Here is an 18,414-nt window from a genome sequence, read left to right on the forward strand (position 1 = left end):
GCGTACGACAGGAAAGGAAGCGTTCTGTCTCCGATCTCTCTCTCTCTCTCTCTCTCTTTTTTTTTTTTTTCCCCTCTCAGTTTGTATAATAATATACCTCTTGCCGATTTTTTTTTTTTTTCCCGTTTTCCTTCTGCCTCCCCCCTCCACCCCCCGCCACTTCATTTCCCCCTCCCTGCTGCATCCTCAGTCCCCGGGCGGGGTTGCTAAGGAAACGGCCGCTTGGCAACGCGCGCGAGCCCGGGGGCCGCCGGCCGCCGCTGCGCCCCGCGCTGCTTCGGCTGCTATTGCTGCCGCTATTGCAGCCTCCGCCGCCGATCGCCCTGCCTCCGCCGTCGCCGCGCCTCCTCCCTCACTCGCCGGCGCGCTCCGCTCCTCGCTAGATAGTGCGCGAGCCGCCGGAGAATTAGACACACTCCGGACTCGGCCAAAAGCAACCGAGAGGAGGTGTAGAGTGGTGCTAGGGGGTGGGAGGGGAGGGAGGGAGGGAAAGCAAAGAGGAGGAGGGGAGGCAAAAAAGAGAGAAACAGCACCCAACAACTAGGTGGGTGGGGGGAGAAAGAAAAGAACCCACCCACCCACCAAATTAAAAAGAATTTAAAAAAAAGAAAAAAGGAAGAAGAAGAAGAAAGGGGGGAAAAAAAGAAGGGGAAAAAAAAATCCTGTGGCGCGCCGCCTGGTTCCTGGGAAGACTCGCCAGCACCAGGGGGTGGGGGAGTGCGAGCTGAAAGCTGCTGGAGAGTGAGCGGCCCTAGCAGGGATGGACATGATGCTGTTGGTGCAGGGTGCTTGTTGCTCGAACCAGTGGCTGGCGGCGGTGCTCCTCAGCCTGTGCTGCCTGCTGCCCTCCTGCCTCCCGGCTGGACAGAGTGTGGACTTTCCCTGGGCGGCTGTGGACAACATGATGGTCAGAAAAGGGGACACGGCGGTGCTTAGGTAGGAGGAACGTCGTGCTTTCGTACTTGTCTGAATCTGTCTGTCTGTCTCCACCTTTCTTGCGGTCTTTTTAAACCAAGTAAAGATGCTGGTGGTGATCTCTATCAAAAGACCGCATTTCAGGAAGTCCAGGTGCTGATTCTGCCTGGAGCCGTGGCCCCTTTACTCCGGGGCAGGTGGCAAAAGAACTGGTGATGCTTAAGCACTTTGCCGGAACGCCTAGTAGCCCTGAGATGAGTGAAGTGTGAGGCTTAGGAGGGGCCGGTGCCACTTGGAAACTCAGTTCACAAGGTCTGTGTTTTACTGTCCTGGGGTACTCTTGGAGAGTCTGACAAGTTTATCAGGTTTGTTTCTATTTTACTGTAACCTAAGCGACTTTTTCCAACTGCTGGGTCCATGCTCCCATGTATTTTCCCTCTCACTTGGACACTTAGGCTCAGTTTCTCCCTTTTCAGTTTTCTGTCTTTCCTCTTACCGCTTTGTCCCCCCGCCTCCCCCCTTTTTTTTCTTCCTTCGTTTTGTTTTTATTTTTTTTCCAATTCCCCTCCTTACTCTTTTCCATCCATTACCTCTTTTTATTGCTTTTTCTGTTTTTCCTCCCATTCTTTTTTCACCTCATGTTTTCTTTTTCATTTCCACCACTCTAATCTCTGATCCTTTATTTAATACACTTTCCTTCATTCTTTACCTTTCTCCATTCTTCGTTTTTCTTTCTCATTAATATCCCTTTTCTGCGAGCTTGACTTCTGGGTCTCTCTCTCTTGACTCACATTATCCATCTCTTTCCCCATATTGTTCCCCATCCGTGTCACACACACATGTATGCTCCCTCTAACCCCTCACAGTTTCATTTTCTCACTCTCACAAATCTCTTTTTCATAACCACACTCCCTCTCATATTCTGTTTCACATTCTCATACATGTTGGCACTTCCATACTCCCCCTAACAACCACTTTCACATTCAGATTCTCTTTTACTCTCTAAAAAGGCACCTGCTCGCTCCTTCACTGTTCCACACATTGTCACTCACACATGTATACACACAGTCTCTCCCTCTCTCTGCTACCCTCTATCCCCTCATCTTTCCCTTTTCCTCCCTTTTTGCATTTTAAGTCTTGCTCCTTTTTCTCACTCTTCCCTTCTTTTCCCCAAGCTTGGGCATTGAAATGTTTTGTCACTAATGAACATCCGTAGCCTAATTTTATCTATAAACAACATTGCTGTAAGAGTCTGATAATGTTTTTTTCTCCTGTAAAAATATAAATTGATGATCAGCAGTGCTTAGATCTAAACAAGGCTAAACACCCTTATTCCTTCATTTCCTATCACCCTCCCTTCTGCCTGTGACACCCCCACCTGACATAGATCCTGAAATCTCCCTGAAAGATATCCTTTCTCTCCACTGGGTGGTAGTTGGCTTATAAGTACAGATTGCAGAAAATCAGTGTATGTGGCATGTTTAAGGTGAAACAGAGAGGGCTATGTTTTATTTGAAACATGCAATATATTGTAAATTTAATGATCTTGGATCTGGGTGTGGTGAATGATTTACACCTTCTTAAACATGCCTATGAGTCCAAATTAATGTAGGATACTGTTACAGTTTCTAATAGATACTAGTTTATAGTGTATATTTCTACTGTAAACACAATGCTACTGGATGTGTACAAAAGTAACAGTTTGTTGTCACTTAGTAAAATACCTCGCATTGCTGATAAAAGAGATGAACTTTTGGTCACACTGAGGATATAAATTAAACCCTTGGTGATATTCTTTATATTAAGTTTGTTTTGGAAGTTTAAACAACAGTGGTAAGGATGAAGTGCTGTCTTTAGAGCCTGCAAACACTTATCATGGGAAATGCAATCTATATAATTGTAGTAGCATATTGCCTATTTGTAATGAGTATTAACATTTTCAGTCTAAAGGATTTGATAGACTGCTTGTCTCTTGATGGTATATCTTGGGTGTTTTGTTTTTAAAGAATAATCTAATGAATACTATGGCTAATTAAAATAGCTGAACTCATGGTCTGCTTCTAGGAGACCTATGTTTAGTTCACTCATTGCTGCCAATAGTGAAGCTTCTCTAACTAGCGGCAGCAATATTTTTCCAGTTTTGTTGGTTTGGTGCAGTCCTTGTTTACTTGTGTGCACCTACCTCATCCATTTATATGTTGTATCCTGAATTTTGTCATATCTTAGTTTAGAGAACTTTTGACTTTTAAACTTTTTAAAGAGAATGGTATCTCTGTTTCTTTTGAATAATGTTTCTAACCAATTACAGTTTTCTTGAAAAATAAACAGAATCTTTTTTTTTTTTTTTTGCCATATGAAACAAATCTGATCCGCATTACTTTTTACTCAAATTAGTTTACAGTAATTCTAGAATTCTCTGGGGACTGACACCATTTTTTATCTTTTTATATTGACCATAGGTTTTAAACACTTTTAACATATATAGTTACAAAAAACCCTCTCTCTCTTAAAAAAAATGTTAAATTGCATCAGTGATTTTTCCTGCAACTGGTATTTACTCTGTTCATAGACCAGTACAGAAGAGCTTAAGGACTATTTGAGTGTAAGTCAGGTGAGATATTTTCAATCAAAAGTAATGTCACAGAGTTATAGTTTATGTTTTCACTTTAGATACTTGGAATTGTATTTCGTGTAATTATCTAATTCATTAGAAAACAAAACAAAAAAACCCAAAATCTTCCCTCATACAAACACCCCTTCACATCAAAGTACAGAAATCTAGTACTCAAGAGAACACTTTACTGAATTATGTGATATTGTTTATTAAGCTTTACATATTTTACTCTATTTTTAATGTAACATATTCCTCCAAGTATCTCATAAAAAGCAAATAGTGGCATAACAGTTATCAAATAACTTTAAGTGCTAAAGGCCTGAAAGTGCAAATGTGTCAATCAGTGACTCTGTTGCTTGTGGTTACATTAATGAAACAGAAGTTTAAAGGTCAAATGATACATTTCTATCTCCTAAATGCCACAGTGTCTGTTTTAGAGAAAAGAATCAAGAAAAGCAAACCTTTTCTTATATTTTGTTTTCATACAAAAGGGAATCCATTCTGTGATCCATCAACTGTACCTATCATTCTATAAATCACCTTCTCTGTTTGGATTAGAAGACTTATAATGAAGTTCCATTTAATAAATTCAACATTCTTATCATTTTAACTTTGCCTCTTAAGATTAGTGAAGCAGTATATTAAATGTCAAAATGTCCCTTGTGTCTAATAATGATATTCACTGATAAATCTCTGAAGGATTCACTTGAGATATTCGTATTGAAGTATTTAATGATGCATCTATTCAATACAATAACACTTGGTACCTCCCTTACTTTAAATAAATGCATGGATGTCTGGAGCACATTGTAATTTGCTACCAATACAAATTAACATTTTCACGAAATTTTGAGATACTAGATTGCTACCACATTTATTACTTATTGATATTTTATACTTAATAGAACTTGTTAATCTGTATATGGATAAATGAACTTTTTCTCTAGTCTTCAAATTATATTTTGTAGTACCTGGAAGATCTGAGTTGATGTTTCATCAGGTGATGTAGCAAAGAACAGGACATTCCAGAACCACACTGGCGATGCATTAGGACCCAGTGTTTCTAGATCTAGGAAACCAAGGGGAACATAACTCTGCTCCGGCTTAATACATAAATTTCAGATGACTTTTTTTTTTTTTTTGTAGTTTTGCAGCTGCTTTAATGTGAATCAGTCACTTTATTCTTACCTTATTAACAAATACAGTTATGTCGACATGTCCAAAAACGTTTAATATTCTTTTGAGACAATACAAGGAACAACCTAATTTATATCCTCCCAGTTTTTAAAAAGACATGTCATTTCTAAGCGAGTTCTTTCATCTGTTTCTACTTCAACTCGTCTGTGAATTTTGTACATTTTAAGCTGCCATCCTGATATGAATTCAAAATACCCTATTCTCTACTTGTCATCCTTTAATCAAAGAAAGGAAGAGAGATTCTTTTCTTAAATGTGATATCTTCTTTTACGTTAGCAAAGTTGAACATAACTTTGTCATTTTAATGCAATAGATTTCAGTGAAAGTTATATGAGATCCTAATAATGATATTGTAATAGGGCAGAAGACTTTTGCTTCAATCACAGAACACAGAGTGCATTTACATAGAAGCTATTTCCATTGGAAGTCACAAAACTTACGAGTAGATTTATAAATGGATATCACAAGTATTTTATTACTTCTCAGACTTTGCTCAATTCATTTGCCTTTTGATTAGACTACATTAAATTAGTTTTGTTTTGAAATGCATGCTGTTGGATACAAGAAAGTAAATCATGTCTAAGAATGCAGAATTGTCAATAGCAATATACCTCGATTATACTATACTTTTTGAATATCATTGAAGAGTGTCTTCAATGGTAGAGTCTCTTCAAACTCATCTGTTGAGTCATTCCTACCTATTTATGTGTTCCAAATATACTGTTAAACTCTACAGGCATTTGCAATTTATAACATTAAGGCATTATTTAAAAACCTATATGCTTTTTGAATAGTTGAATAGTGTTATTGAACAGTTTTTTTTTTTTTTAATTCTGAGGTTTTTTCTCATTCTTTTCAAAAGAGAAGGGGTAATAGATGGTCATGCTGAGTCATTTTGGAAAAATATGCTCCAAAATATGGAATACAATGCTACAATGTTACCTGTAGTGATGTGTAGAACTGTTGTATTAGCATGAGGCACTACTTGATACATTAATACATAATCATTCATTATATTAAAGAACAACATAGCATTTTAAAATTTTCCAGATGGATTTATTTTTTTCTAGTTTTTTTAGTCCAGAAGAACTAATTAACCAATGTGTTTGTATAAATCTTTGAGCACAAGCATGTTAATGAACTACTTATTTTTAAATAGTTGAATTTACCATTAAATAGCTCCATGAACTAAACTAATTCTGAAATACCTGAGTTGCAAAATGTTTGAAGAATTATTCACATCCTGTAAGTGACATTTCTGGGCCTTATTGACCAGATCCAACTTTTATCCTTCTGCTATGCTCTGCTATTGGAGATAGACAATGAAGCTAATCCCGAGGCTGTATTCCCTTGTTCTTCATGTCAGCTGTTTTCAGACTGTGGTTGTCCAGTGGTAGGTAGTTTTGGGAGATGGGAGTACATGATGAGTGAGAGGCCAAGGTGTTTCTCCCCTCCTACATTGCTTTGGGCAGTGTTGAGCAGTGTCTCCATCTTCCGCTGGAACCTCTTTGCTCCATTTTCCACTGGATAACCAACTTGGGCTTCTGTATACTGCTTCACCCATTTGTTCTTCCATCCTAAGAGTAGTAGTAGCTTCCTAATATTCTGTCGGGTTGTCTCACCATCACCTGTTCTTCTCAACTTTTCCATCACGTTTGCAGTCAGTTCTCTGAATTAAATCCTCTAAGTTTTAAATATTCAGAGTGGTTTACATTTTTCTGATAAAACCCTGATTAATATGTGTTGACATGTAATATTTTTAGTGATTTTTAACTATATTGAATATTGCTCATGGTAAAATATTTGCTACCTAGCACTGGATATAATAGTTGTTTAAGGAGGCAAGAATAGAACCATAATAACACTGGCACATATTACAAAAAAGAAAGATGGATATTTGGGGTATTGTCCACACCCAGATTATGGTGAATACAATAAACCAATGATATACATTTTAATTAAACATGTTAAATAATTAATTGAAATATAAATAATATACCAATGCTATGAATGGGAAAAAATAGTTGATGAATATAAATTGGGAAGAATCAATAATACTGTATCTTTTTTTATTTTTTTTTTGACTGAGCAAAAGAGAACCAGGGCTAAACTCTGTTTGTGGTATGTGATCAAAATGTTGAACTAATTCCTACAGTGTTGACTATTGAAATCAATAGGAATTAAAGACCTTTCCTTTTTGTAGCTTAATACCTGAAGAGCAAATCAAAGTTTCCAATTTCTTATGAAATATATGAAGTGTATGATCATAACAGTGCTTGTAACCACTGTACAAGTAAGTCTCTCAAGCCATTTGAAACTTTTGATTAGAAATCATTTCACTTTTCTACCATATCCTATTCAAAATGTCATACACTAAAACATTATAGACAGCATATTTCTAACATGGAAGAGCTAAGGGAAGCTTTATTAGTTGGTGTTCTTTTTTTTTTTTAACTCTCTCATTTAACAGAGTATTAGATGATTCAGTGACCTTCCCCTTACACGCTTCAAAATAATATCTTTCTAAAAGATATTATATAAGTGTCTGGCTCCAATATAAACAGCAGTCATCATAAAGTCCTACTTTTGCTGCTTTCTCCACACTTTTGCAGGAAAGACGGTAGCTTTTAACCATAAATAACGCAGTTGTTCAGTTGCTACGTTGTACCTGGCTCTTTGCGGCCCCATGAAGTGCAGCACTTCATGCTTCCCTGCCCTTTACTGTCTCCTGGAGTTTACTCAAACTCTTGTCCATTGAGTCGGTGATGCCATCCAACCATCTCTTTCTCTTTCACCCCTTTCTCCTCCTGCCTTCAAACTTTCCCAGAATTAGGGTCTTTTCCAGTGAGTCGGCTCTTTACATCAAGTGGCCAAAGTATTAGAGCATTTGCTTCAGCATCAGCCCTTCCAATGAATATGCCGCATTGATTTCCTAATAGTCATCTCTAAAGGATGCACTAGAGGGGATTTTCCTGAGTTGGGACAGAAGTTGGACTTGACTCATTCCTGCATTTCATTGTTCTTAAAGCTTTGTTGATCCATTACAGATTGTCATGGACATTTCTATGTATCGCTCTTTTTGGAGCATCGTATTGCCTGCTTTCTTGCTTTGTAGAAGAATTTTTAAACAGGATCACATGCTTTTTTGTCGGATATTTTATGTGTTTCAAATTCAACAATGGAAACAAACTTATCCAGGATTTTCTACATAGGCATTGTCATTAACAAATTGTATTTTAATTGGACTTCCCTGGTAGCTCAATTAATAATCTGTCTGGAACACATGAGACCCTGGCTCGATACCTGGGTCAGAAAGATCCCCTGGAGAAGGGATAGGCTACCCACTCCAGTATTGTTGGTCATCCCGGGTGACTTAGCTGGTAAAGAATCTGCCTGCAATGTGGGAGACCTGAGTTTGATATTTGTACTAGGAAGATCCCATTGCAACCCACTACAGTATTCTTGCCTGGAGAATCCACATGGTCAGAGGAGCTTGGTGGTACACTAATTAATTAGTACACCATATCTAAAATGTGACAATTTATAAGATATTGGAGAAATTTAATAATAGAAATTGACCGATGTTTTGTTCAAGTATTTTTCTTTTATACTGTGTTAACTTTATGACTATTGTTTGTAAACTTTATGACTATTGTTCATCCATTTCTAGGGCCTTAATATTGAACCTTGTCTATATCAAGCCAACTTCCACTATATTTTAAATTAATGAATTTTTGGAAGGATAAGCAAAAGATTTAATGTATTTGTCCTTTAGGTTATTAATTATTTCAAATTTTAATAATTGAAGTATCTTTACTGCTACAATAAATCTGTGTGCTTATTGTGATTGAGTACTTTTTATTGAATCCATTTATCAATAGTCTCTGTCTTTAAGTAATGCCTTCAGAAGTCCTATTGGATTGAGACACACACATTAGAATCATTCAGTGTCTGTAAATTGCAGGATACAAGCTATTAGTGAATCTTGAAGAAAATGTATTAGCTACTAAAGGTATTTTTTAAAATAAATTGTACTAAGATAGAGTAGAAAGCATTATACATAGTAAAGGTAAGTTGTATTCTATTAAACTTTTATTTTTTATGTTTGTGTGTTTATACTCTGTCAAGATTTTAGATGTATTTCTTACTGTAGGTTTCATCAGAAAAAGTTTGTAATGCAATTGTAAGGTACAGTTTTAAGATTATTGAGATGTATTTAATAGTTTTCAGAAGCTCTAAGATTTTAGATTATATAGAAAGGCTATTGCTCTTTGCAATTATAATTAGCCTATAACAGGAACAGTTCAAGGTAGCGAAATATCCATTGTAACCTTCTAACATTTTTTTCTTTTCCTGCCTCAACTCATGGAGTCTCCTCTCCCTTTCTTCTAAGGGTTCAATTAAATTAAATCAATAAAGATACAGAGGAATAGAGAATCGAGTATTTGTTGAGAATGAGTAATCTCAATTGTGGAAAGTAGCTACACTCCCCAACCCAGAGCTTAACTTTTGTATCATTCTGACTATTTCCCAGAGGTAGGTCAACTGTACTTTATAAACCACAGAGTATTGATACTAGCTGATAGAATTTTAATGTGGTCATATGGCTTTGATTTATAATGTTGAGGGGGTTATCTATTAGCATAGTGTTTTCTAAGCCATATCAAGGTCTGAATCCTGACAGAAGACCTTTGACGCTCTTAAGCATCCAGCTGGCATGAAATTTGGTCTTTTAATCACTTTCTCTAGGAAAAGGGGGATATAGGAAAGGAGGAATTTGGCAGTGTTGCCAGCATTAGTGTTGCTCTTTTGAAGAGAAGCCAATACATTATACTTTCTGGATAGCTGGTAATTTGTTCAACTTAAGGAAGATGTTTATAACACTTTTTGGTCCAGAACTAAATTATTTTTCACTGAATTTCACTAAGTCCTTTGGACACAGGTCCAGTGCCCATACTCATGCTACAAGATTGGTCTTATTTAAAGCTATAGCTACTACCATAAAGTTTTGAAAGATCTTGGATGATTTAAAGGGCACTGGGGGAAAAGTGTGTTTGTTCTGTTGTCTTCAGAAACCCTTTTCCTCTCAGGCAACTAAGTTAAAAGATGTTATAAGGATTTAAGAGATACTGTGAACATAAGAGCTATAATCAGAAGGCAGGAGAGTATTTTCTGTTTATTCTCTCCAATTATATCACATACTATTGTTTCAGAATATTGCATAAATAAGTCAAAGGGAACATAAAATTTTATTAATATTATGATATTTCTTATCATATTTAGATATATCTGATTTGCAAATAACTTATTTTCAAATTAATATCTTGGTAACTGACCAGCTAAATAGCAAATGACATCTGTATTACTTAACATATTGCTGACACATTGTTAGTTCTCAAAATCTGAATGTGGAGTGAAGGAATTGAAGGAGAGCTGAAGGAAAAGATAGAGGAAGAAAGAGCAGGAAGAAAGTATGATATATAAGTGATTTGTAATCAAAACCTAAGACTTTAGATCACTGGGATACATAAAGTTCAGCCTATATTATCCTACATGGAATAGTTGCAATAAAAAGGAATCAATTTTATTTCATATAATTTATTAAATAATCAGAATGATTCTAAATGTATACCCTTCCCATGATGAAGTTATATATATATACACACACACACACACACACACACACACACACACACATATTCACACACTGTGTATACTGAAGTTCTGAAAAAATACACTAAGTGTATATCTTCCTTCATTGTTACTAGTCCATTTATATTTATTTTAAAAGGTAGATTAGCACATTACCTTGGCATGCAGTTGGATCAGAGGCTAATATGGGGAGAATATGTTCACAAAAAAAAATTATATATATGTTATTGAGTTAACTGCTCACTTGTCTTCTTAGGTATGTGTCATTGATCACTTTTCTTGTTCACACATCGCTTATATGAAATAATAGATACAAAGAGTTAGTTTAGCGTATCCACAGAGTTTCTCTTTTATTGTAATAGTTTAGTTGCATTGAAACCTGTCATGCTTTGAGGTATCCAGAATGGGACTAATGAGAGTTTGATTATCTACTTCTCTATTTCCTGGCTGTGTGACCTTGAACAAATGCCTTTAGTTGGTACCTCCCTGGCAGAACAACATGGATCATATGAGATAATACATATAAAATGCTGATGTATTATCTGCCCTTAATAAGCACAACATTTATATCAGCTTGATGATTTTATTCTGCTTTTGTTCTCCTAGTCTCAGTCTGAAATTTGTTGGCAGTACTTATTGATATAGGCATATTTTCCTCATTTAAATCATTTTACCAATCATTTGTGAAATCACTGTGTAGTATCCATTGAAGATATATTTTTGTTGTGATGTTGCTAAATAATGCTTAAGTGAAATCCTGTGGTATCAGATGGTGAGCTGAGCCTTGGGTCAACAGAAGACTGCATAGAAATTTGAAATAAAGACGTTTTTACTCACAGGGCTTAGAGGAAATAGACTGCACACCTCTAGAGGCTGCACAGGGAGGTCAAGTCAGGATGTTTGTAGAGAGAGCAGCAGGACCGGGGGCACATTACTTTATTGTGGTTACTGGGCGGAATGATAAAGGGTTCCCTGGTGAAGGACAGATTGGTCAATTCCAACCAAAAAGAATTAGATTTTATCTAAGGGGAAGGCACAGGTTGGGAGGCAAGGGAGAATGTTGGTCACAGGGACTGCTGAGGAAATGATGTCAGGAACTTACATTTGCCTGTGAGTCTTCTCAGCTCATCTAGGACATGCACTGGCTACAGGGACTAGTGTCAGCTCAGGGTCTCTTTGGCCCACTCAGTGCCCACTTAGTCACACAGAGTGGATGCATGGGCAGCAATAGCATAGAGTAGTTTAGCTAAATCTTGACATTTTATATTTTAAAGATCCTGTTTAATAGGCATACTTGTATTTGTTGTTGCTGAGCCCAATGACCAAGTCAGAAGACTCCAAATCTGGAAGTAGAAACACACTATAAAAGGTTTTATCTGTAGGGTGCAGACTCAGTAGTAGTGAAACCCCAGATTTTATGCTCAACAAACTGATGGTGATTTGATTCACTTACCAGAAGTAAGAGATCCCTGTAATTGGGTGTTCACATGAACCATCAAGGACAGAAGGAAAAATGAGAAGAGACAGAAAAGAAGAAATAAGAGGGATTGGAAAATACAATGAGATGGCAGTGGATGAGTTTAGAGGGTGAAGATGAACATTTGTGACAGAGTTTAGAATGGGAGAGGTGATGACTGGTGACAACACTGGAATTGTCGATAAGAGGGTTAGAATAAAAACAAAATAGCTGTGTATTCTGGTTAAGAAAGCAAATAATTATTCAGGATTAGACATGCACTTATCGTTTCTTAGGGCATCTATATGTTATGCTGAAGGCAGTGGAGTTTAGATGTAGTCTATGGGCAAGAACACTCTGTCTGGATTGCTATTTTTATTCATAGACAATATATTCAGTAGAAGCTCAGGAATTATGAATGCTTGCTCAAATTCTGCACATTTGCCAAATGCACAACAGCAAGATTTAAGTTCATAATCATGACGAAGCCATCAACATCATGATTCAGATTCAACTAACACGTATTGAGTACCTACTATATATGACATAGTTTCACAACAATATGCGATAAGATATTGCTTTTCCAGCTTTATTGCCAAGTAAATTCAGGCTTAAAAAAGTAATGTAACTTGCCTCAGGTAGAACAGGTAGTGACTGAATCAGAATTCAAATCTAGGACTTTTATTCCAAGCCTCATGACTTGATTATTGTATGTCTCTCCCTAAGAAAATATAAAAACAGTTGATAAATTTATTGCTTACTAGGCTTTAATGCTTATTAAACATCATTAAGGACCAGGTGCATTTTAGTAACTAAGTTGACAATCATTTTAAAATAATCAAGAATGTGTGTTATGTATTTGATGAAGACTATTAAAATTATTTTAGATGAGAGTAAGTATTAGACTATATCATATAGTCATAACTATTTAGAGGGCTTCCTTGGTGGCACAGATGGTAAAGAATCTGCCTGCAATGTAGGAGACTCAGGTTTGATCCCTGGGTCAGAAAAATCCCCTGGAGAAGGGAACTGGTAGTTGGAAAATAGTGAATTCTTAAAACTGTAAATATTCTCGGGGGGGAAAAAAAAAACCCTCTCATCCCCAAATGATTTTATCCATAATGATTACAAGGTATTGATAATACAAGAAAAGAAAATGAACAACTTTTGAATGTCGTCTGTAGTTAGGCATTATATATTTGTTATATTCTTGGATCCTTGCAACAACCTACAATTTTTCTCCTTTGTAAGAGGAGAAACCAACTCAAAGAAGATGAATATCTTTCTGAGCTTTAACACAGCTAGTAAATGGCATAACCAGGGTTTGATTCTAGACATGAGTGTCTCCAAAGCCCTTGCTTATTTTTTAAAAAACCATAATATTTCTTGGAGCTTTTTGTATACTGTAGCCCTTAACAGAAAGAAAAAGAAGCTGTTACTTGCTGTAGTATTCCACATCCCCAAATTAATCTTCTGAATGCTAATTCTGGTGTAACTAAACAGCTGAATCAAGCTGAATTATAACCTTCCTTTGAAAAGTATTAGGCAGCCTAGAGTGTTGAGCACTATTTCCCAAGATAGATGGGAAGATTAAAAAAAAAAATTAGGGATGAATAAAAGATGCACTTATACCAAATTCATTAAACATGTCAGTAATATGTTATAAAGTTTTATGTTTAATTACAGTTGAATAAAGTGAAACTTTGGAATTAGATAGTTTGCCTTTTTTCTGATGGCTGTCAGGAGTATATAGAGTTTATAGCTTAATTGAATGAAAACTTTTTAAATCTAATGCTGTGTTATTTAAGAATCTTCTTAGATGTGTTTACATATCCATTTTCGATAGATTTTATCACAAGAGGACAGTGTTTTTTATGATGACTTGTTTTTCGTCTATCTGAAGTTCTCCCGATATAAAGTCCTGTTTTTATCTCATATCATTCAAGAAAATTTTAAACCCTCTATAACCCAATTCTAACTCCTCCTCCTCCTTCTCCTGTGATTTCTGTATTCTTCTACATTTTATTTACTTTATAAATTTCACATTACAGTATATTGTTATCTATTTTGCCTTTGCAAAAGACTATAACTGTCATACATAACATTCATTCACTTCTATTGTTAAAAATTCTTCAAGAACTTTGTATTTTGCTATTTGTATAGAATATGTTTACTAAATTCTAGGATACTTGATTTTTTTTCATTTTCCTTTGTTCTTTCAGGAATTTCTTTTGTGTTTTATCCATTCATTTTTTTTTCCCTATAGAAACATATTCTTTTTCAGACATTCATTCACCAGATTTTCAACATATATTTATTGAGTCCTTGGCTTATGCTAGATAACTTTCTTTGAGAATACAGTGATATAAGAGATAAGGTCTTGGCTATTGAATTTACCTTGTAGTTCAGTCTGTATCCTCAGTGTTGTGTAAACAGGTTATATTTGACTTTTTACTTCACCAACTATTAGTTCTATGGTCACAGGGATGTTATTTGGGTTTTATGAGACTCAGTTTTCTTGTCTGTAAAATAGAAATACTTACAGCTACTCCTATATATTTCTGAATTCTGGTAATAATTCATTGGAATGTGCCCAAAGCAGTATTTAGCACACAGTTGGGGCTCAAGGTCAGTGTCTTTTCTTTCTCTCTTTCTCACCCTTCCTTTAACATCATAGCTGTAACTTATGGCCAGGACTATCTAGTTAAAAGAAATTGTTGCATGTTATATTATGCTTCTGGTATTCTATTTGTTACCTAATACCTCCTGAGGCTCACCTACTTTTAATTCAAGGCTGCCTTTTGATGCCTTGAAAAAGTAGACTTAATCTGAACATGTGATGACTATCATTCATCTTGTTTCCATTTCTCACTCATTTTTTCCTTCATTTGAGATGCTTTGCCTTCATACTGTCCTCTCTTTAATACTATTTTACATGGATTTTCCCCTAAATTTATTGTCAGTTTTTGACATATTCTGAATGTCCATGAGAAATGTATTTTCTTCCTGACAGTTGCTTCTGCAGGCATCAGAACCATCTTTTCATCATTAAATGTTTCTTCTAAAATCCTACACTTTTCTAAGTATACTTGAATTAATCATTTTTCTTGGTTGGGATAGTAGTTTATGTAAGGAACACTTGGTAATTATCACCTGTTCCTCTGTTTGATCCATAGAACAAACAATATTTGATATTCTTCTGCAAATAATTCTTCATTTAAATAACACTTCCATGCTTTAGCCACTTAATTTTATGAATTAATTTGAACTTTCTACCCCCAATGGAAAGTATGACACTTCTCTCTAATCTCAGTAATTGATGAGCTGATTTTCTGACTTCCTGGGCATTCTTAAAAAATCTCATCATATTTGACATGTATAATCACTTGATTTCTGGCAGACAATATCTAGTCTTTTCTATATCTCCTGGCTTCATATAGCATACAATTTGTACGATTTTATATGGGGAAATGACTAATATGTAAATTATTGTTAATTTTGTTCATTTGCATTAAAATCAAGGGAATTCCAGCATATTAAAAAGCAGAGACATTACTTTGCCAACAAAGATCTCTCTAGTCAAAGCTATGGTTTTTTCAGTAGTCATGTATGGATGTGAGAGTTGGACTATAAAGAAAGCTGAGTGCCAAAGAAGTGATGCTTTTGAACTGTGGTGTTGGAGAAGACTCTTGAGAGAGTCCCTTGGACTGCAAGGAGATCAAAACATTCATTCCTAAAGGAAATCAGTCCTTAATATTCATTAGAAGAACTGATGCTGAAGCTGAAATTCCAATCCTTTGGCCACCTGATGTGAACTGACTCATTGGAAAGACACTGACACTGGGAAAGACTGAAGGCAGGGAAGAAGGGGACAACAGAGGATGAGATGGTTGGATGGCATCACCAACTGGATGGACATGAGTTTGAGCAAGCTCCAGGAGTTGGTGATGGACAGGGAAGCCTGGTCTACTGTAGTCCATGGGGTCGCAAAGAGTCACACACAACCGAGAGACTGAAATGACATTAAAATCTCGATTCACTTTTCTTCTGCTTTACAAGAAGAGAAATTTTTCAAATTTCTCTAAACCTTTTTAATATCCTCCTCATCTTTTTTTTTTTTTTTTACTTCCAGCTACAAATAGATGTGCACTCAGGCTTCACTGACAGCTCAGTAGGTAAAGAACTCACCTGCAATGCAGAAGACACAGGAAATAGGAGCTCGCTAGCTCTATACCTGGGTCGGGAAGATCTCCTGGAGGGGTAAATGGCAACTCACTCCAGTATTCTTTCCTGGGAAATCACATGGACAGAGAGGACCCTGATGGATGACAGTCCATGGGATCGCAAAGAATCAGGCCACACCCAGCGACTAAACACACACACACACATGTGCATTTAGGTTGAAATTTTAAAAACAGTGCCATACTTCTTTGAATCATTAAAAAAACAAAACAAAACAAAACTGGATCAGGAAACTGATTAAGATTAGTTACTGCTCAATAAAATTATTTAATGATAATATTCAACCTACAGGTTATGAGATAAGATTTGCAAACTCCTTGGCATCATTAATGATACAAAGTAAATGATATATTTTAGCTATTATAATTTTTATAAATATCATTAACAGTAGACTTTCATTAATTTAGGGGATTAGCTGACAGCAGCCAAAATGAAGATCCTCTGGTAATGTGCTTACTTCTATATGCTCCAGCATACTTTAGGGACTTATTTCATTACTTATTCTTTATTTCAGATAGGTCTTCTTGCTATAGTTTCATCTTTTATGTTACTTTCTTTTCCTCATCAGTTGATTTTCCAAAATGGCTTTTCAATAATTTCCAAGTTCTATTCATTTGCTAAATGTAACTCAATGCTGTCTTTTCAGTTATTTTATTAATTGCTTGAAATTATAAAACAAAATTTAAACACATGGAGGTATATATATCTTCATCTTTATATACCCAAATACCTATATACATGTACATATTTACAGATTTACTTACTTCACAATTTTGTAAGACCACAGAATTATTTTGCATTATTGTTGAACTTAATAAAATATGTTTGGGGAACATAAGCAGTTCTTTCTTTGCATTTTAGTTATTTTTATGCATATAAGATACCTCTATCCCACTATAGGCCTTGAAAATAAAGAATTTTTACCTTACTTGCCCTTGTATTATCTGGGGCATTGAGTGGCTTGGGGAGTGGAAAAATATTTGTGAAATAAGTAAATCAATCTATAAAAAACTAATTTCTCATAATAGAGTCTTTTCCATGTTTATTTTTAGATATATCTACTTATGAGATGCATATGCATTTTTAACTTGTGAATTTATTATAGTTTATACTAATTAACATATTTTATATACAAGTCCCTCTTGGAGTATAGGTTAAGGTGGATATGTGTCCACGTCTCTGTTTCTTAGTGTTCATTTTACTGTTCTATAAATCACCAGAAATTTTGTGAGATGGGGGGACATGTTTGCCTTGTAAATATTACTGTTCAGTTCAGTTGCTCAGTTGTGTCCGACTCTTTGCAACCTCATGGATTGCAGCATGCCAGGCTTCCCTCCATCACCAACTTGGAGCTTGCTCAAACTCATGTCCATCGAGTCAGTGATGTCCTCCAACCATCTCATCCTCTGTTGTCCTCTTCTCCTCCTGCCTTCAATCTTAATATTACTGTTGTACTCCCAGAAAATATTATATCAGTAGCATTATAATGATACAATAACATGGATGGAATATAATCTCACCTAAGATCATCTCAGGAATTAATCAGTGTGTTATTTTTCAAGTAACACTACCTAAAAGTGAGAATTCTGGTATTTGGTTAAGTAAAATAACAAATATGTCATCATTGTTAAAATATATTTAATTATTTTAGTATTAATTTTTACACATTCAAAAGCCTTCAGTATAGAGTCTCTGGTTATTCAATAACAAAATTCATTACAGGAGAAGCCAAAGTATGATTATAAATTTTGAATTAAAATTTACACAGTTATTTCATATTACAAAATAATAATTATATATTAAAATATTGCACATATGTTTTCTTATTTAAATATTGCAACATTTATTAAGGAAGTAGGACAATTGTTAAAATTCCAATTTTACAAATGAATAAATGCAGGTTTAGATGTTTAAAACTTCTTTTTGGTTATGAATGATAATTATTTCCTTGAAATATCAAAACTTGGGCAGAAATTCAGTCTGAATTCTTGTTCAATATACTTTCTTCTTATTATTAATTGCATAGATATAAATTACTCAATGATACAAATTTTATTTTAATTTAAAGGGACTCTAGAACATTTTGGCCTCCATATTGAATGTACCCTTCATAACTGACTAGGTGATGTCTCTAATCCAGAGACTACTATTTCCTATTTTGATCTAGTTTCCATTAGTTTTTACCTGTTCCCACTGAAAAAAAAAAAAAAATGTGTGGAGTAAGTAATGGACACTTCTAAGAAGAAATTAAATCACATGAAGAAAGAAAAATTAGGAAAAAATAATGAAGTGAAATGACCTAATCTTTTCCCAGTATTACACTATTGTCATTCTCTCT

General features: G+C 35.4%; 1 protein-coding gene across 1 annotated transcript in view; it reads left to right on the plus strand.

Annotated features, from left to right (window-relative positions):
- The first annotated feature begins 760 nt into the window (after positions 1-760).
- NEGR1 (neuronal growth regulator 1) overlaps positions 761-18,414 on the plus strand; it is a 988,401-nt gene continuing 970,747 nt past the window's right edge. Inside the window, exon 1 of the mRNA XM_068964426.1 lies at positions 761-936. Coding sequence (XP_068820527.1) covers positions 761-936 — 176 coding nt within the window. The remainder of the gene's footprint in view (positions 937-18,414) is intronic.

Source organism: Capricornis sumatraensis, chromosome 2, assembly GCF_032405125.1.
Source record: "Capricornis sumatraensis isolate serow.1 chromosome 2, serow.2, whole genome shotgun sequence".
Taxonomy (NCBI): domain Eukaryota; kingdom Metazoa; phylum Chordata; class Mammalia; order Artiodactyla; family Bovidae; genus Capricornis; species Capricornis sumatraensis.